Below are 21,433 nucleotides of genomic sequence, written 5' to 3' on the forward strand. Positions count from 1 at the left end.
TGTTGTTACCCAGCTCATTAAAATTTCCATTTATGTGAAATATCTTTTTCATCCCTTTACTTTCAGTCTGTGTGTTTCTTTCAACCTGAAGTGAGCCTCTTGTAGGCAGCATTTGTAAGGGTCTTGTGTTCTTTCAGCCAGCCTATGTCTTCTGGAGCACTAACCCATTTACATTTAACATAATTTTTGATAGATATGTAGTATTTGCCATTTTATTATTTATATTTTTAACTTTTTTCTTCTGAAAGAAGTCCTTTTCCCTTTGTGACAGCATGGATGGATCTGGAGAGCTAAGTGAAATAAGCCAGGTGGTGAAAGACAAATACCATGTGATCTCACCTATAAGTGGAGCATGATCAACAAAACAAACAAGCAAGCAAAATATAACCAGAGACATTGAAATAAAGAACAAACTGACAGTAGCCAGAGGGGAGGGGGAAGGGAGATTTAGGAGGAAAAAAAGGGTAAGGATCATCAAGGAACATGTTTAAAGGACACATAGACAAAGCCAAACGGGGGTAGGATCGAGGGTGGGGTGGGGGAAATGGTGAGGAGAAATGAAGACAACTGTACTTGAAGAACAATAAAAAAAAGATTTCTTGGAATACTGATTTGGTGGTGATGAACTCTACCTTTTTCTTACCTGGGAAGGTCTTTATCTGTCCTTTAATTATAAATGATAGCTTTGCTGGGTAGAGTAATCCTGGTTGGTGGGATTCATGCTTTTCATCATTTTGAATATTTTGTGCCAATTCCTTCCAGCCTGCAAAGTTTCTTTTGAGAAATCAGCCAACAGTCTTATTGGAGCTCCTCTGGAGGAAACTAACTCTTTTTTTCTTGTTGCTTTTAAGATTCCATCTTTGTCTTTAACTGTAGGCATTTTATTTATGATGTATTGATGTGGGTTTTTTTACAACCCACATCACTGGGTTCATTTTGTTTGGGACTCTCTGTCCTTCCTGAATTTGTGTGTCTATTTCCTGTACCAGGTTAAGGAAGTTTCCATCATTATATTTTCAAATAGGTTTTTAATCCCTTGCTCTTTCTCTTTGCCTGCAGGCACCCCTATAAAGCAAATGTTGTCACTTTTTAAAAAATCCTCACCCAAGAATATGTTTATTGATATTAGAGAGAGAGCAAGGCAGAGAAAGAGAGGGCAAAACATTGACATGAGAGAGTAACATCAATCCATTGCTTCCCATATGCCTCCCAACCAGTGACTGAACCCATAGCCTAGGTATGTACCCTTCCTGGGAATCAAACCTGAAACCTTTTGGTGTACAGGATGACGTTCCAACCAACTGAGCCACCTAGCTATGACACAAATGTTGTTTCTCTCGACATTGTCCCAGAGACCCTTCAAACTATCCTTAGTTCTTATTATTTTTTTCTTTTTGTTGTTCTGATTGGGTGTTTTCTCTACCTTGTCTTCCAAATCACTGATTTGATTCTCTGCTTCATCTAATCTTTTGTTTATTCCATCTAATGTAGTCTTCATTTTAGTTATTTTATTCTTATTTCTTTTTTGTCATTAATTTTTAATGGTCACGCTGTACTTCACAACTTAATCTTTTTATCGATGAAATTTCCCCTCATTTGTTCATTTTTATTTTTTTTATTTTTTATTGTCATTCAAGTACAGTTGCCTCCATTTTCCCCCCACTACTGCCCTACCCCACCCCAGCCATCCCCACTTCCCACCCTTAATCCTACCCTCCTTTGGTTTTGTCCATGTGTCCTTTGTAGTTGTTCCTGAAAACCCTTCTCCCCTTTCCCCCCATTATTCACCCCCACCTACCCTCTGGTTACTGTCAGTTTGTTCTTAATTTCACTGTCTCTGGTTATATTTTGCTTGCTTGTTTGTTTTGTTGATTAGGTTCCACTCATAGGTGAGATCATATGGTATTTGTCTCCTATCCTTTGTGACAGCATGGCTGGATCTAGAGAGCAGTATGCTAAGTGAAATAAGCCTAGTGGTGAAAGAAAAATACCATATGGTCTGTCCTATAAGTGTATTCTTATTTCTGACTGGTTCTTTTCTATGGTTTCTATCTCCATTTTATGTTTCCTAACTCAGTGATTTCATCTACTGTTCCCTTAAGCTAATTGAGTGTCCTTCTAAAAATTTTATTTGGTTCTTTTTATGGGGTTTTGTCCTACTCTTTCATTTTGGATGTGTTTCTTTGTTTCCTCAGTTTGTGTACCTCTGTGTATGTGTGTGTGTGTCTATGTATTAGATAGATCTACTACTTCTCCCAGTCTTGGTAGGCTGTCCTTATCTAGTGAGTGTCCTGTGGGGCCCAGTGGGTACAGACTAGTCATCTAAGGCTGGTGCTCCAGGGGTGTCTTTTGTGTGGTTTGTGCGTGCCCTCCTGTTGTAGTAGAGACTTGATTGCTGTTAGCACACTTGTGGGTGGGATTTGGCTCAGGCTGACTGGCTATGGAGATTGGTTGTGACTATAGCAGATGAGCTGTGGTGCCCAGTCTGACTCCACAGAATGGAATTCACTGTAGAAGGTCTCTGGTGCCTGCCCAGTCTGCCCTCTGGGTGTGTCCTTGTGGAGATAGTTGGGTGGTGCCCTAATGAAGCTGGCCACCTTGTGTGTTGGTTCTGGGGTCTCTTGGGAGAGGATCAGGTATAGCCCTAGTTCAGCTGCTGCCTTTGCCCAGCCCAGGGCCACCTGGTAGGAGCTACAAAGTGATCTGCTGCCTGTGCTTGGTGTGGGAGCACTTGGGAGAAGCTTTGCTGTGAAACTACACCAGTTGCCACTAGTGCCAACTGGGCCTGCTTAGCAAGAGGTACAGGGTATGCAAGGCTAACCACTGTTTGTTTGGGGTTTGTGGACTTTTGAAAGATTTTAGGAAAGTCTGCAGCTTAGTCTGAGGCTGGCAATTTGTGAGGAACGGCCTTTGAAATAGGTTTGGGCTGGTGTGTGAGTTTGGTAGGATGGATTCTTAGTGAATCTCCAGGGTGGGGGAAGTTTGATGGAGACTCAGATTTGGTGCCCAACTGCATCTGCATGGTAGGGAAGGGCTCAGCAAAGGAACAGTAATGTCTGCCTGTGTGCTCTGTGGAAGGAGGGGTGAACAAAGGAACAATGGTGCCTGCCAGCAGTTTATTTCCAGAGAAATCTACCCTTTCAACCCTTGCCCTGAAGCCAGACAATTCAGTTCCTCCCATATGTCCCTGACACTGTTGGAGCTGCTGCCCCAGCACTGGAGCTCAGAGGGAGTGAGTCCCCATAAGTCTGCATGTGGTCCCTTTAAAGAGGAACTTCCTGGGACTCCAGAAGCCTCCATTTCACTCAGCCTCAATCCCCGCTGGTTTTTACAGCCAGAAGTTATGTGGACTTCTCTTCCTGGTACTGGTGGTCCAGGCTGGGGAGCCCAGTTTGGGGCTGGGACCCCTTGCTCCTCAACGGGAACCTCTACACTCAAGATATCCCTCCTAGTTTTTAACCATCACACGTGGGTGTGGGGCCAACCCTTTCTACTTCTCCACCCCTTCTTCCATTCTCAATGTGGCTTCTTGTTTATATTTGTTGTTATAGGACTTCTGTTCAGCTAGATTTCAGCTGGTTCTCCAAGGTGGTTCTTCTATAATTACAAGGTGGTTCTTGTAATTTTGTTGTGGTGAGGATAGTGTTTGCCTGCTCTGCCATTTTGACTGGAAGTCCAAACTTATTTTTACAAATATTAAAATAGTAGTTCTGCGCATGCCTGGTGATTTTTTTAGTCATGAAGGCACATTTATTCAATTTAAAGTGTTATTCTCTATGAAGAATAAGCCCTTTCTACTTTTTTAAAAATATATTTTATTGATTATGCTATTACAGTCATCCCATTTCCCCCCTTCTCTCCCCTCCACCCTGTACCCCCTCTCCCACCCACGTTTCCCCCCCTTTAGTTCATGTCCATGTGTCATACTTATGAGTTCTTTAGCTTCTACATTTCCCGTACTATTCTTGCCCTCCCCCTATCTATTTTCAACCTACATTCTATGCTACTTATTCTCTATACCTTTTCCCCCTCTCTCCTCCCCCCCCCCACTGCTAGCCCTCCATGTGCCCTCCATTTCTGTGGTTCTGTTCCTGTTCTAGTTGTTTACTTAGTTTCTTTTGGTTTTGCTTTAGGTGTGATTGTTAATAATTGTGAGTTTGCTGTCCTTTTACTATACATGTCTTTTCTTTATCTTCTTTTCTTAGATAAGTCCCTTTAGCATTTCATAAAATAAGGGCTTGGTGATGATGAACTCCTTGAACTTGACCTTATCTGAGAAGCACTTTATCTGCCCTTCCATTCTAAATGAGAGCTTTGCTGGGTAGAGCAATCTGAGATGTAGGCCCTTGTCTTTCATGACTTGGAATATTTCTTTCCAGCCCCTTCTTGCCTGTAAGGTCTCTTTGAAGAAATCAGCTGACAGTCTGATGGGAACTCCTTTGTAGGTGACTGTCCCCTTATCTCTTGCTGCTTCTAGGATTCTCTCCTTCGTTTTTACCTTGGCTAATGTAATAATGATGTGCCTTGGTGTGTTTCTTCTTGGGTCCAGCTTCTTTGGGGCTCTCTGAGCTTCTTGGATTTCTTGGAAGACTGTTCCCTTTGCCAGATTGGGGAAGTTCTCCTTTATTATTTGTTCAAATACGTGCTCAATTTGTTGCTTTTCCCCTTCCCATTCTGGTACCCCTGTAATTTGGATGTTGGAATGTTTAAAGGTGTCCTGGATGCTCTTAAGCTTTTCCTCGATTTTTTGAATTCTTATTTCATCATGCTTTTCTGCTTGGTTGATTCTATCTTCCTTCTGGTCCACTGTATTGTTTTGAGACTCAGATTTCTTCCTTTCACTATTGGCTCTCCTCCGCGTATCTTCCTGCATCTCTTTTATGGTAACCTGCATCCTTTCATCTAAATTGCGCCCAAAATCAAGCAATTCCATGAGCTTTCTGATCACCAGTGTTTTGAACTGTGCATCTGATAGATTGGCTATTTCTTGGTCGCTCAAAAGGATGAGTCCTGGGGGACTGATCTGTTCTGTTGGAAACATGTCTTATGTCTTTCCCTGTCTTTCCTTTTTTTTTTTTTTTTTCGGTCTGGTCGCTCTTCTTACGATGGGGGGTGAAGCCTTAGGTGTTCACCGGGGCTGGGCACCCCAGTCACTAGATTGTGACGTTATATGTGGGGGCGGGGGCGGGGGCGGGGGCGGTGGCGGGAGGGAACAATGGCGGTAGTTCAGTTCTCCTGGGCTCAGACCCTTCTCTGGGATCCTGGGCTGTGAGCTCTGCCCTGGTCCACAATCGCTGCCTCACTCGGTCCGCCAGCCGCAGCTTGCGTACTCAGGGATCACCTTGCGTTCTTGTGCCCTGGATGGCTGTCGTGCTGATTTCGCGCCAAATTTTCCCCGACCTCCGCACGCCGCTGACCCCCGCCAGCCCCGCGCCCGCCCGGCTCGTCGTCTCCTACAGTCTGGATGTACAGGTCTACTTCAACTTCTTGGCTGTCCGACTTCCATTCAGATAAATCCTCTATGAATTCTGAGTGTTATTCTATCTGTAAATTATTGTTGTTCTAATCTTGGTTGTGCGAGGAGGTACGGCGCATCCACCTATTCCTCCATCTTGCCGGAAGTTCCCTCTACTTTTTGAAGTTAAAATTTCCTTTCTTTTATGCAGGCAAACATGCCTGGTAATTTTTGATAGCATATCTGATGTTGTGAATTTTATTCTGCTGTGTACAGTATATTTTTCTGTATGAAATATTCTTGAGCTTTTCTCTGGGATAATCTATCTGGAGACAGTTTGATCCTTTCAAGTCTTGCTTTTAAGCTTTGTCAGGTGGGGCCAGGGCAGCATTTGACCAAGGGCTTATTTTTTCCCACTCCTGAGGCAAAACTCTTCAGATTATTCTACCAGTGCCCTGTAAATTATGAGGTTTTTCACTCTGGTTAATGATAACAAGCACTATTCCCTGCTCTTAAGGTTCCATAAATGCTTTCAGGTGGTTTTTTGCCCAGCCTCCAGTAGTTTACTCATGCATCTATGTGCCGAAGACTTGAGGAGTCACAGTGGTTATCAGGAGTTCTCTCTCTGTGCAGGTCTCTCCTCTGGTATTCTGAACTGAAAACTCTAGCCACACTGACCTCCCGAGATCTACAACTCTGTCCTTTCAACTCAGGGACACCTTGCCAGATTCTTCCTAGGCTTCTTCTCCTAAAACTTCACTCTGAAAACTTTCTCAAGAAGTAGTCTGGGCAACGGTAAGCTCGCCTCCTTTATTTCCTATTATTTCTCATGAATCATATCCTTTATTACCTGATACCAGGTATCTTGAAAACTGTTGTTTCCTGTACTTTATCCAGTTTTTTTCATTGTTTCAGGCAAAAGAGTAAATTTGGTCCCTGTTACTTTATGTTGGCCAGAAATGGAAGTCCATTGTGGGTCATTTGATTCAGTTCCACTTTGTCTTTTTCCACTTCAGTTCATCAGTTCTACAAAGCATTATTAAATTATCTGTTGGGTACTTGGCATTTAGCTAAAGACTGGAAGGGCTTTGGAACTGTCCTTGTGTGTGGATGGATACCGGCCAGCAGTATCCATCTTGGCTGCAGATGTTCGTCAAAACATGCTAAAAACATACACAGAGACAACCAGGTCCTGTGGGGGAATAGGAGCAGCAGGGCCACTCCTCACATGGGGAACGTGCCGCTTGGCCACCCTGGTGGGGAGAGCACCCCGTTCCCCCTCTGGAGAGGCTTTTTATTGGTTTCCTTTGGATAAGAATTCAGGTAAAAGCTCATTACTCATTGCTAGGAAGTAAGGATCAAACAATAGAGAACATGGAAGTCTGAGGGCCTATTTTGAGTCAGGGTCAAAGAGCTGTAAAACTTTAAAGGACAAACTTACTTCTTCCTTGGACCCTTCTCATTCAACTGAGAGCATTCCAAACAAAGAAGGTTTCACAGGATTTTACATATTCTTTCTTAGGCCTGATCACCCGGGGAACCCGCCCTTTTCAGCACAGAGCTGTACCACCCTGTCATTGTTTCAGGCTTAGGTGGAGCAAGGGAACTAAGGCAACCAAGAGATAAGGAGATTTTCTCCCAGAGGATGAGGACTCAGGCTATGTCAAAGCCGAGGAGTGAGGGTCCATCACCCTTTTTTGCTGTAACCCCCAAAGTCCTTTCTTGGGGGCCTCCCACATGATCGTGCCTGTCTTAAGTCATTCCCCCCTTGGGGAATCTTACCCATCATTGGCTAACCAACCAAGCTTTGGGGTTCCGTTATGAATGAAGCAGCAGAAGCAGTGCTTCTGCCAGGGAGATAAGCTTTTGTCTCCCTGCTGGCTTATGGTCCCAAGGGCATTCCCTTAGCCTTAGCCTAGGTGGGGGTTACAGCTTCTGATACCAGGCAGGGCGGTTCCCAACACTTGTGTTATCACTATCTTAAAATATTGGGTCTCTCAAACAGAGGGTTGCAAGAATAGGTAGGCCCTGATCTTAGAGCAGTGTTTCTCAAAGTGTATTGGGCAGACTACTTTCAACAGTCTCTGGGGGTGCTTGTTGAAGATGCAGATTCATGGATCCTCTGCTATACCCACTGAATAAATCTCTGGGGTGACAGGTATTGGATATACTGCAACCCGTCCTCATGCTCAATTCTAAACAAAGGGTCTGGAGGAGGGAACGATTAAGAAAGTAATACTGCTACTGTATAGCACTTTACAGTTTAGAAAGGATTTTAATAGACTTCACATTTAATATTCACAACTCTGTAGATCTTATTAACATTTTAGAGACAAGAAGCTAGGGCCTGGACTCTATTAAGTAGCTTGCCAAAAGTTTACACAAGACGGGGAAGAGCTGATTCTAAAACTCAGGTCTTTCTCAAGCTAGTCCCCATTTTGCTGTGCACTGTGCTTCTCTTATGAAGACATAGGATTATCATCAAGAGTTGTTATTCTTGGATTGAGCGTGGGCTGTGAACCAAAGTGTCGCAGGTTCGATTCCCAGTCAGAGCACATGCCTGGGTTGCAGGCCATGACCCCCAGCAACTGCACATTGATGTTTCTCTCCCTCTCTCTATCTCTTTCCCTTCCCTCTCTAAAAATAAATAAGTAAAATCTTAAAAAAAAAAGTTGTTATTCTTTTATGCAGCTTGCTTTTTTAGAAGAGTTACTAGGTTATATTTTGTATCAGGATTAAGATAAGCTCTGAGTGACAGAAAATGTAAAATAGCAGTACATAAGATAAACGTATATTATCCACACATAAAAGTACAGGACTGATATGATGCTTCATGGTGGCAGGAACCGAGGATCTTTGTATGTTGTTCCTCTGCCGTGCATGACCAAGGTCTCACAGTCCAAGGTAGAGCTGATATTCTAGATGGCTTAGTAGAGGAAGGGATGAAGAAATCTTAGCAACTTTCAAATATATATATGCTGTACGGTTAATTATTGTCAGCATGCTGTACATTACATCCCCGGGACATATTTATTTTATAACTAGAAGTTTGACCCTTTTGACCACCTTCACCATTTTACACCCTATGCTTTCCCCTGGGCTCTGTTCTCCACCAATCTATTCTCTGTTTCTGTGAATCTTGTTTCTCAGGTTTCACATGTAAGTTAAGACTATCTAGTATTTGGTTTTCTCTTTCTATTTTACTTAACATAGTGCCCTCAAGGTTCGTACATGTTGTTGATGTTGAATTGTATGTGTTCTTTATATATTTTGGATTATCAACCCCTTATTAGATATATCATATGGAAATATCTTCTCCCATTCAGTAGGTTGTCTATAAATTCTTGGCAAAACATTCCCATATTGCCTGCACTAGAGTTGACAACTCCCGCCATCCCACCCTTAGTATGCCACTAATTATATTTATTGTTAATTGTCCGTAGCATTGTCCTCCATCCCATCCCACATTAGCTCCATAAGGGCAGCTAATGTTTTGTTCAATGATGTATCTAGAAAAATGCTTGGGCATCTAGTAGGTGCTCAGTAGATATTTTTTGAATGAACAAATGAATGAATTAAGCTCAAGGTCAGGGACTTTCCTTACTGTTTTTTTCTTCCCAAACATTTACAACAGATCAGTATAAAATGGGTACTTTGTTAATGTTAACTGACTAACTTAAATGTTTGGTATATGGTCTCTTTTCTTGGGACTCCTGCATAATTTATTTTATTTTATTTTATTTTTTATTATATTTTATTGATTATGCCATTACAGTTGTCCCAATTTTCTCTCTATGCCCTCCTTTACTCAGCACCTGCCAGTCCCTCAGACAGTCCCCATACTATTGTTCATGTTCACGGGTCAGGCATATAAGTTCTTTAACTACTCCCTTTCCTATACTGTACTTATATTCCTGTGGCTATTTTGTAAGTACTTACTTGTACTTTTTAATCCCCTCACCTCTTCACCCATTCCCCCTATATACCACCCTCCCATCTGGCAATCATCAAAAAATGATCTCTGTATCCATGATACTGTCTCTGTTCTTGTTTGCTTAGTTTGTTTTTTAAGTTCAGTTGTTGGTGGATATGTATTTATTGCCATTTTATTGTTCATAGTTTTAATGTTCTTTTTATTAAATAAGTCCCTTTAACATGTCATATAATAATGGTTTGGTGATGATGAACTCCTTTAGTTTTTTCTTGTCTGGGAAGCTCTTTATTTGCCCTTCAATTCTAAATGATAGCTTTCCTCGGTAGAGCAATCTTGGCTATAGGTCCCTGCTTTTCATGACTTTGAATATTTCTTGCCAGTCCCTTCTTGTCTGAAGTTTCTTTTAAGGAATCAGCTGCCAGTCTTATGGGAACTCCCCTGGAGGTAACTAACTGCTTTTCTCTTGCTGCTTTAGGGTTCTTACTTTATCTTTAACCTTTGGAATTTTAATTATGATGTGTCTTGGAGTGGACCTCTTGGTATCCATCTTTTTGGGACTCTCCACACTTACTGGACTTGAATGTGTATTTCCTTCACCAAATTAGGGAAGTTTTCTTACAATTTTTTTTTTTCAGAAGGATTTCCAATTTCTTGCTTAGACTTCCCCTTTTGGCACCCCTATGATACAACACTTGAAGTGTCCAGTGGCTGATTACACTAGCTTCATTCTTTTGGATTTCTTTTTTTCTTCTTGTTGTTCTGTTGTTGTTGTTTTCTTCCTTTTGTTCCAGATCATTGATTCGATTCTTGGCTTCATCCACTCTACTGTTGGTTCCCTGTAAATTGCCCTTTATTTCAATTAGTGTATCCTTTGTTTCTGACTAGATATTTTTTATGTTGTTGAGGTTCTCACTAAGTTCCTTGAGCATCCTTGTAATCAGTGTTTTGAACTCTGCATCTGATAGATTGCTTATCTCCATTTTGTTTAGTTCTTTTCCTAGAGTTTTGATCTGTTCTTTCATTTGGGCCATGTTTCTTTGTGTCCTCATTTTGGCAGCCTCCCTGTGTTTGTATGTATTAGGTACAGCTGCTGTGATTCCCTGTCTTGGTAGAATGACCTACTTTAGTTGGTGTCCCATAGGGTCCAAGTTGGCACAGCCTTCACTATTACCCAAGCTGGGTACTTGAGGTATACCCTTTGTGTGTGTTGAGTGCAACTTCCTCTTGTAGTTGAGCCTTAATTGCAGTTGGCAACTTAACGGGAGGGATTTACCCAGGCCAGTCTGGTGCAAGGATGGGCTCTAACCACTGACCACCCACTTCCACCCTCCGTGGAGGATCAGCTGTGCCAGAGCAGGGTGGTCATGCTCTGATATGGTCTGTAGCTGTCCACTGGATGTGCAGGCTCTGGAGTTTCCCAGGTGGTGCAGGCCAAGGTCAACCCCTACCTGTGTTCTGCCCATGGCCACCCTGCCTGAGCTATCAATCTGAGATGGCTGATACTTGTGCTGGGCTTGGCAATTCCCAGGTGAAGCCAAGCTGTGAATCTAGACTGGCTGCTGCTAGTGCTAGGCCTGGGGCCACTTAGCAAGAGGTATGGTGTCTGGGGACTCACTGAGGCTGGCTGTACCTTATTTGAAAGGACTTAGGAAGTTGTGAAGCTTGAACCAAGACCATCCATTTATATGGAAAAGCCACTGTTAACAGCTTGGATGTGCTCATTAAGTTGGTTGGGATTGAGTCCCAGTGGATCTCCAGAGCAGAGCAAACAGTGTTAGCTAGGCTGATGGGTCTTATATGTGCACCTGCCTGCTGACTCTGTGGCTCTGTGAGGGAAGGATTCAGAGAAGAGACAATGGCCCCTGCCCACCTTTGCGTCTGAGAGAAAGCTGTCTCCCAGCTCTTGCCTTGATGCCAGACACTTCAGTTGGTCCCCACATGCCACTGGTGTCTTTCAAGCTCTACCTCAGAGGGAATGAGTTTGAGTAAGACCATGTGTGGGTTCTTTAAGAGGAACTACTTGGGACTCCAGAAGGTTTTTCCACAGACTCAATCCCTGCTGGTATTTGCAGCCTGAAGTTATGGGGATTTATCACCTAGGCACTGGAACTCTGGCCTGGGGGGCTTAGTGTGGGGCTGGGATTTCTCACTCCTGAGATATCCCTCCTGAATTTTTATACACTATATGTGGATGTGGGATCAGCCTTTTTCATGTTTTTGCCCCTGGATGGATGTGGTTTCTTTAGTTCCGTAGTCGTGAGACTTCCATTCAATTTGATTCCTGACAGTTCTGAATGATAGTTGTTCTATAGTTTAGTTGTAATTTGATATGGTTTCACGAGGAGGTGAGCCTCGTTTACCTCTGCCACCACCTTGACCAGAAGTGCTTAACGAATTTTGGAATCAGCTTACTAAGTTCTAGAAAAGAATTTTGGATTTGGTTATTGCTGCTGTAACAAATTGCCACAAACTTAGTGACTTCAAATAACCCAAACTTATTAGCTTACAGTTCTAGAGGTCAAAATTCTGAAATAGATCTTGTGAAGCTAAAATCAAGGTGTTAGCAGGGCTGCATCTCTTCTGGAGGCTCTATGGGAGAATCTGTTTCTTGCCTATTCCAGCCTCTAGAGGCTGCCTGACTTCCTTGTCTTGTACCATCCTTTTATCTTAAAAGCTGGCGGTCAAATTTCCTTTTCTGATTCTGGCTCTTCTGCTGTCTTCTTTCCTTGCTTAGTCTGACCCTTGTGATTAGATTGGGCCCACCTAGATAACCCAGGATACGCTCCTTTTTTTAAGATCCTTAACTTACTCACATATGCAAGGTCCCCTTTGCCACGTAAAGTAACATATTCACAGGTTCCTGGTATTAGCACATGGACATGTTTGGGGAACCATTATTCTGCCTACTTCAGCATCTTCACAATGTTAAATCTGCCTATCCATGAACAAAGTATGAGTATATATCTCCATATATTTATGTGTTCTTAAATTTCTGTCACTTTTCAGTGTACAGATCTTTAACTTTGTCATGTTTATCCCTATGCATTTCATATTTTGATGCTTTTGTAAATTTTGATGTTTTTAAAATTTGAAATGCCAGCTCTTTGTTAATTTGTATTAATTTAGTTTTCATTTATTGATCTTCTATCCTGCAACCTTTCTAAAATCCATTTATTAGTTCTAGGAAAACCAATCGGATTTCCTACATAAATAATCATGTCTGTGAATTAAGACAGTTTTACTTCTTCCTTCCCAATCTGGGTGCTTTTTATTTATTCATTTTTCTTACCTGATTACAATGGTTAGAACCTCCAGTACTGTGTTAATAGAACTGATGAAAGTGTAAATCCTTGTTTCATTCCTTATCTTAGAGAGAAAGCTTGACTTTCCACTATTCAGTATGATGCTAACTGTAGGTTTTTCATAGATCTCCTTCATTGGCTTGAGGAGTTCCTTTTATTCCTGGTTTGCTGAGTTTTAAATTAGGAATGAATGTTAAATTTTGTCCAGTGCTTTTGTATATTCTGTTATCTACTGAGATGATCATCTGGTTTTCCATTTACAGTTTGTTGACATGGTGAATTACATTCAGTTCAACATACTTCCTAATCTTCCTTTTAATTTCTTATTTATCCATGGGTTATTTAGAAGTGTATTTTTTAATTTCAAAATATTTGGGAATTTTTTTTTCAGAGAACTTACTGTTACTGATTTCTAATTTAATTTATGCTCAGAAAATATACTTTCAAATTTACTGAGACTTGTTTTAAGGCCCAGAATTTTGTCTGACTTGGTAGGTGTTGTGTATATAATTGAGAAAAATGTGTATTTTTCTGGTATTGGGTGGAGTGTTCTATAAAATGTCAGTCAGGTCATGTACTTGTTCTATCAATTATTGAAAGAAGGGTATTGAAATCTCTGACTGTAATTGTAGATATGTCTGTTTCTCCTTACAGTTCTATTAATTATTGCTTCATGTATTTTTAAGCTGTGTTATTTGGGATACAAATGTTTAGAATCATTATATTTCTTAATTAATTGACTCATGAAGTAACCTTCTTTATACATTTTGATATTTCTATCTAATATCAGTATAGCTATTCCCATCTTTCTTTTGACCAGTGTTAGCATGGTATATATTTTCCTCACTCTTGTTTTTTACCTGCTTTTATATTGCATGTTTTTGTATTTAAAGTCATTTCTTGTAAGCAGCATGTGGTTGTGTCTTATCTTTTTATCCTATCTGGCACTAGGATGAAAAAATAAACTACAACTAACTACACTATATGCTGCCTACAAGAAATGCACTTTAAGTCATCTGCCTTTAAGGTGATCATCAATAGGGTTGGATATGAGTCTGTAATCTTGCCTTTTGTTTTGTATTTGTCCTATATGTTCTTTGCTCTGCCTTTTTGGGATTGAATATTGTTTATAATCCCGTTTACCATTTATCCTTTATAAAAGATATAAGCCTGTCTGCCCAGACAGACTTTATATTAACAAAAGTGACAAGATGGAGAAAAATATCTATGAAGAAAAGCAAAGCTGGAGAAGGCAATCGGAGTGATCTGATTTGGGTAACTGGGGAAGTTGGTGGGAGTTTTCAGCAGGATGGTCAGGAAAGGTGTTCCCTGAAAATAAGGCACTTAAAAAAATACCTGAAGAAGACAGAGCAAGTCACGTATATATAGAAAAGAATTTCAGATAGAAGAACAATTGTAAAAGGCCCATGAATGGGCCTAACGAGTTTAAGAAGCAGTGAGGAGGACAGTATAACTGAAGCAGAGAGGCAGTAGAGGGCTAGATTTTGGAACAGTTTGCATGAGTCTCTGAATGAGATGAAAAGCTGCTACAGGGCTGTGAGTTGGAAATGATATGATCTGTCTTAGGTTTTAAAAGGATTACTCTGGCTACTGCATTGAAAATAAAATATGTTGAAGAAAGGGAGCAAGAACAGAAATGGGAAGTCCAGTTGGGAGGTTGTTATAATAATCTAATTAGAGATGATGATAACTCAGACCAGACCTGTGAGAAGTGGTTAGATTCTGAATATTTTGAATGTTGACATAAAGGATTTTCTGATGGATTACATATGGGTATGAGAAAAGGAGAGGATTCAAGAAATATTTCCACAGTTTTGGCCTAAGAAAATGGGAGAATAGAATTATATTCTGAGACGTGGAAAACTGTGGGAGTCAAATACCTATAACAGCCTTGCATGTGTGGTAGGTAGGTGCCTTGTGTTGGGAAAGGCAGTTGTGCATGCAGCTTTTCAACCCCTCTGGGCTGTGTAAGAATGGGCCTTGGACCTGGAATGCTTTCTTTTCAAGAGATACAGTCCTCACAGCTTGTGCTCCTTTGTTCTGCATGACCATCATGTATTACTTGACCAACTGCACTGCTCTATCTATCCGCTGAGGGGTGTGGGTCCTTTTCCTATAACCTGATGGGTAATGCAGGCCAAGTGCTCTGCATGACTGCTGAGAGAGACCTCCTGGCTACTGGGGAACCGGTGTCACTACTGATGCTTACCTTGCTGTATTTTCTCCATGTGAGCCAAGTGTTCTTCCACCAGTGCTTGACTATGTTGTCTTCCATGGTAACTCCAGTACCAAGATGCAGTGGGCAGAAGTGTTTGGACTTCTACACCTGGAGACAGGCAACAGATGCCACTTGCTAGACACTTTGTAAATATTAAATGGATGAACAAATAAATAAATGAATGGGATGGTTTTGACCTCGAGTTAGGGGTTGTTAATTTTGAGATGACTGTTACACTTTCAAGTGGAGATATTGAGTGGGCAATTAAATGTAAGAATTTGGAGGGCAGGGAGAAGTCTGCTGGGACTCTCCTGGAAGTACTTTTGCATCGCTTGAAAAAAATTATAAAATAATTAAGAAGACTTGGCATCTCCATAATGAGTGTCTCCACCCCACAAGACACATATATAAGAATATTCATAACTGAGTTGTTAGTGCTAGACCTAAACTGGAAAACAATATTCATCAACAAAAGGATGAAAAAAATAAATTGTAGGATAGTCACAAAATGGTATTCTACAGTAATGAAAATGAGTGAACTCAGAGTATTTGCAACAACATTGATGAAGTCAGACATAAACGAATTCTTTCGGTATGATTCCATTCATGTAAATAAAACTAAACAACAGTGTTAGAAGTCAGGGTGTGAAGTTGTCTTAGGAGGAATGGGAGCAGGTAGTGATTGGGGTACTTTCTGGAAGGCTGGTTATAATCTGATTTTTCACCTCTCATATTTTTCCTGGGTGGTGGTTATGTGTTTGCTTTATTATAACTCATTGAGCTGTACTTTTAAGTCTTGGACACTTTCGGATACATGTTACAATTCTCAAAGAAAAGTTAGACTGTCATGTTAAAATAATGCCTTCCAAAGAATTTGTTGATCATACTCTATTTAGTTCCTAGATATCTATCCTTGTGGTTTTATGTGGTCATGAAACGTGTAAGATAATCCATTTAAACTACAGTGTTGTACAAATAACTGAATTTCTGATCCTGGGAAAGAGGCAGAATAACAACCACAATAGGAAATAGTGCAGGGCTTAGCATAACCCACCCTCTGGACATCTAGAATGTTATTTGATTTTTAAGTTTGGAATTTAAAGTGAATTAGAGAAAACTGAGTTGGTCTTGAGATGAAATATGGCATTAAAACTCCAAACCCCGGCCCTGGCTGGCGTAGCTCAGTGGATTGAGCGTGGACTGGGAACCAAAGTGTTCCAGGTTTGATTCCCAGCCAGGGCACATGCCTGGGTTGCAGGCTATAACCCCCAGCAACCGCATATTGATGTTTCTGTCTCTCTCTCTATCTCCCTCCCTTCCCTCTCTAAAAATAAATAAAATTAAAAACAAACAAACAAACAAAAAAACTCCAAACCCCACATGTGAAACTATAAGATAGAACATTATTTATCACTAGAATATAGTAACCTTATAAAAATGTACTTGAGTTAGTGTGTTAATTATTTTGAGCTTGAGCATTGAGGTGAGTCAATAATTTCTTATTATTTATACAGTGATGTTTATTAATGATATTAAAGCCACCTATGCAGTGTAGTTTACTTAAGGCCCAAATTGCTCTCTTATATATCTGTCATCATGTCCTCCTTGACATTTTTATTTAATTGCCTCAACTCCACTACAACTATAGATCAAATCTAACAAGGTAAAATATAATGGGGATAAATGCAAGGTCTTACATTTAAGTTCACGTGAAGGAAGTGCAAGTGTGATTTGCCAACACAGATGATGAAATTTCAGAAGGTTTGATTGATCTAAGATCACTTTTGAATAGGACCGCTCCCTCAAAAGCTTAATGTGATTATTGGTTGTGTTATTGCAAGTGATGGGAGATAATTAGAATACACTAAGTGTGTTATGTTCAGTTTGGGGCACCATATTTTAAGAGCGACATTGAAAACTTAAAGCACATATAAAGGAAAGACCCTGGTTTTGAGGAGTTATGAAGTATGGATTGTGTGGCTGGAGAAACCAGGACTCTGAAGTCTCATAGCACCCCTGTATGGTGTTGTCCTCATTTTACAGATAGGAAATTGAGGCTCAAAGATAACTGATTATTTATTAAAACATAACTGAAAAGTGGTTGGTCCAGGCTCCTCATCTCTAGCTTCTCGATCTAGTATTCTTCTTATTTCAAAATATTAGTTTAAGTTACATTTTTAAGAAACCTGGAGATTGGCCGCTATATAAGGATAAACTTGAAACTCTGAGGAAATGATTCCAGGTTATAAAGGAGGAAAAGGAACATTCAGGGTAGGGAGATCAAAGGTAGTTTGGTTATCAGTATTATAAGTTTCTTAGTATTACAGAAATGTATTGTCTTAAACATACTTTTCTCTCTTTTTTAAGGTTTTTGACTCCAATGAAGAATCTGGGTATCTCATTCTCACCATAGTTATATCAGGTCATTTCTTCATTTCCCAAGGACAAACACTTCTGGTAGGTTTTATGCGTATAGTTTAATATTGAAAATATTTTTTATCTTCATAGCTTTATGTTAATTTTTATCTCTTCAACTTTCTTCAGTCTCACTGTAATCCCTCAGGTTCAACAAGTAAGCATTTATTGAATGTTCTATAACAGTGGGAAATAAAAAACATCCTGAATATTGCCTGCCCTAAAGGGGATTAGGGTTTTGTTGGGAGTCAAAGTGGATCAAAGGATTGAGATTAACCAGTATTATAAAGGAATCTTAATTGGGAGATTGGGTTGAAAACAGGCTAGATATGTAGAGAAATGTGTGGAGGGTTTTCCAGGTAATGTAAAGAACATAAAGAGGTATAGATCAAAAGAAATATATAAAAGAAAACTGGAAGCATGCTATTATTACTTGGCATATACCTCTATAAAGCTAATTTTATAAACATGCATTTGTTCTTTACACACACATTGTGGGAAATTTTTGGAATGAAGAAATACATCAAGAAGAAAATAAGATTTTGGGGTGGGGGGCAAGATGGTGGTAGAGTAGGAGGATTTGTCTCACACTGCCTCCCAGCACCAAACTGAAAATAAAAACAAAGAGAGGAACATACACCCAAAATAAACAACTGAAGATGATCTGAAGAGGAGACACTTAACTAAGGTTTGGCAGAAATCACCTTGAGACGAGTAGAAAGAGCAGGGACGCAAAAGGGGCCAGCACCATTGTCATGGGCAGTGGGCCTAGGTTGTGGTTGGGCTGTGGGAGCTTCCCTGAGAAAAGTAAAGCCTGGACCCCAGACTGGGCCCCCAAGCACAGAGTGCCAGTGCTGGGATCACCTGCCCACGCAGCATCCAGTGGTGAAAGGCTGTGGGGGTTTTGCTGGCCTCGGAGAGACAGCTCACTGGAGACAGAGTCCACTGGAGACAATGCCACTTTCTTTTTTTTTTCTTCCTTTCTTTTGTTCTAAGGGGCCAAAGTACAGGTTTCACATTTGTAGCCACTCATCTTGGGCTTGGGTGAAGGAGGGGCAGCATGGTCTGGAGTCGTGTGAGGGAAGTCTGAAGTGGGAGGCTTAGCGGGGGATATGAGGGGAATGGCTACTGGGTTTCTGGTACTAGGACATACCTCCATAGCGCAGCAGCCATTTTTCTTTAGAAGAGCAAGCTGCTCCCAGGGGAAAAACAATTACTCCACCCTGTGGGAAACTGCTCACTTCACCCTCTGGAATCTTCCTAGCCCCATCCTCTGGAATCCCTCTCACCCTACCCTCTGAAATCCTGCTCACCCCACCCTGGTTGCCGGGGTCTCCCCTCCCTTTCCCTCCCCTCCTCTCCCCCATCCCTTAACCTGCATCTTATCTGCAGCTGAGGAGATAGCAACACAGGCAGACCGAGGGGTATTAGAGACTGGCTTTAGCACACGGCTGTTCCACCCATCTTCCCAGGAACCAAACTGGCACTTTTCCCTCATGGGAGAGCCTTGGAACACCCTCCCAGTTTCCAGCGGGCCCAGACTCAGGACCCTGGAGGCCCCACTTGCTTTCCTACTTTCCTACCAGGGGCTTCACCCTGCTGGGTTCAGGGAAATAATCTGGGACAGACTCAGACATAAAGTGTGGGGACAGAAAACTGTACTTGAACAACAATTAAAATTAAAAAAAAAAAAAAAAAAGCATGGGGACAGGGAACACACCCACCGTTCCCTGAGGTCTGAACAGCACCTGCCATGGGAGATCCAGGAGTCCCATCCTCCTGATTCTGCCAGAGGTCCTCTCAGAAACAGATGGGTCAGTGACTAGACTAAGACTCATGGCAGGACTACAGGCAGAGGTATGTGGAAGTGGATACTACAGTGCCTTTAGTCATTGGTTGATCTGCCCCAGGGTCCTGTGCTGATAAAAAGCTGGCCTTGCAGGGAAGCAAGGCCCATCCTGAATGCAGCCAGACCCTGAGGAAACAGCCACAAACTGTGGATTACCTGTGGCTTCAAACAAGGCTCCCTAGAGTAGAAGTGGACAGCATCTGACATTGGCTTATACCAGCTTTAGACAACATCAGAATCATATCCAGAGAGTGAACCCTGCAAACAAGGACTAGGCTTTGCTGAGATGAATTCCAGTTTATCTTTCTCATTATTTTTTTGTTATTTTTTTCTTTTGCATCGCTTTTAATCATTTTTCCTTTTTTCTTCAATTTATTTTTTATTTTTCTCTATCTTTCCTTTCAAATCTCATATTGTACTCTTCCCTTACGTCATTTTGCCTTCTTCCTTCCTTTTCTTATTTTTAAAATTGTATTTGCCCCTTTCTTAGCCCTTTTGTGGTGATTCTCTGTTTTTATTCCTTACTATTAATTGTTTCTCATCTTTCTATCCTCATAATCATTTTTCTTTCCTTTGGTCTTTGCATGTTCCTTTTTCTTATAATATTCTATTTTTCTTCCCACTTTTATTATTCTCTACTCTTTTGTTGTTGATTTTGCTGTTGTTGGAGGGCTTTGCTTGTGTGGGTTTTGTTTTGTGTTGTTTTGTTTTCCGTCAGTACCTGTACAACAGCATACAAGAGGCACATGGGGCTGAGCCTCTCAGTCACAGCTGGAGGGGAGAACACACCAATGAAGGGGCCAACAGAAATCCAGACCCAAATACAACAGGAGAGCCCACATAAATGACATAAGGAGCATTCCTAGAGCATCCAGCTCAGGAGCTAAAGGAGACTGCATCACTGAGTTCCATAGGAGTCCTAACACATAAGGCTACTCCACAAGACAGAGAGTTAAAGCAGTTCAATCCAATACATAGAAACAAACACAAAGGGCCAGCTAAAATGGGAAGACAAAGAAACAACCTCCAAAAGAAAGAAAAGGAGAAATCCCCAGAAAAAGAGCTAAATGAAATTGAGGCAGCAATTTATCAGACATTGAGTTCAAAGTAATCATTATGAGGATGCTCAAGGAACTAAGTAGGAACTACATTAACATGAAAAAGGACATATAAACCATGAATAAGAACCATTTGGAAATGAAGGGTATAATAACTGAAAAGAATATGCTGAAAGGAATTAAAAGCAGGCTAGATGAAACAGAGGATCAAATCAGTGATTTGAAAGACAAGGTAGGAAAAACACCCAGTCAGAGCAACAAAAAGAAAAAAGACTTAAAAAGAATAAGTATGGTTTAAGGGAACTTTGGGACAACATGCTACTTAACAATATCCACATTATAGGACTACCAGAAGGCAAAGAAAGTGAGCAAAGGATAGAAAACCTGTTTGAAGAAATAATGACGGAAAGCTTCCCTAACCTGGTGAAGAAAAAAGTCACACAAATTCAAGAAGCACAGAGTCCCAATCAAGATGAACCCAAAGAGACCTACATAAAGACACATCATAATTTAAATAGCAAAGTTTAAAGCCAGAGAATTTTAAAGACAGCAAGAGAGAAACAGTTACCTACAAGGAAGCTCCAATAAGACTATCAGCTGATTTCTCAACAGAAACACTTCAGCCAGAAGGGACGGGCATGAAGTATTCAAAGAAATTAAAAGCAAGGATCTTCAACCAAGAATACTCAATCCAGCAAAGTTATCATTTAAAATTGAAGGACAAATAAAGAGCTTCCTAGACAAAAAAAGGTAAAGGAATACAATGCCACCAGACCAGCATTGCAAGGGATGTTAAAGGAACTTTTAAGAAGATGAAGTAATAGAAAGGAACATAGATATAAAGGAACAAAATGGCTATGAGCAAGCACCTGTCAATAACCTTGAATGTGAATGGATTAAATGCTCCAATCAAAACACATAGGGTGGCTGAATGTATAAGAAAATATGACCCATATATATGCAGTCTACAAGAGACCCACCTCAGAACAAAAGATTTACACAGAATGAAAGTGAAAGGATAGAAAAATATATTATTTGCAAATGGAGACTAAAAAAAGCTAGGGTAGTAATACTTATATCTGACAAAATAGATGTCAAAACAAAGGCCATAAACACATATGGAGAAGGTCAATGCATAATACTGAAGGGATCAATCCAACAAGAGAATATGACCCTTGTGA

At 40.8% G+C, this 21,433-nt stretch overlaps 1 protein-coding gene across 2 annotated transcripts in view; it reads left to right on the forward strand.

The window, feature by feature from the left end:
• Nucleotides 1–21,433, forward strand: part of REC114 (REC114 meiotic recombination protein) — a 94,202-nt gene that overhangs the window by 9,339 nt on the left and 63,430 nt on the right. For both annotated transcript variants that reach the window (XM_045848682.1, XM_045848683.1), the window contains exon 2: nucleotides 17,298–17,387. In XM_045848682.1, coding sequence (XP_045704638.1) covers nucleotides 17,298–17,387 — 90 coding nt within the window. The remainder of the gene's footprint in view (nucleotides 1–17,297; nucleotides 17,388–21,433) is intronic.

This window comes from Phyllostomus hastatus, unplaced genomic scaffold (assembly GCF_019186645.2).
Source record: "Phyllostomus hastatus isolate PE091 unplaced genomic scaffold, TTU_PhHast_1.1 phas_contig_62, whole genome shotgun sequence".
Lineage (NCBI taxonomy): Eukaryota > Metazoa > Chordata > Mammalia > Chiroptera > Phyllostomidae > Phyllostomus > Phyllostomus hastatus.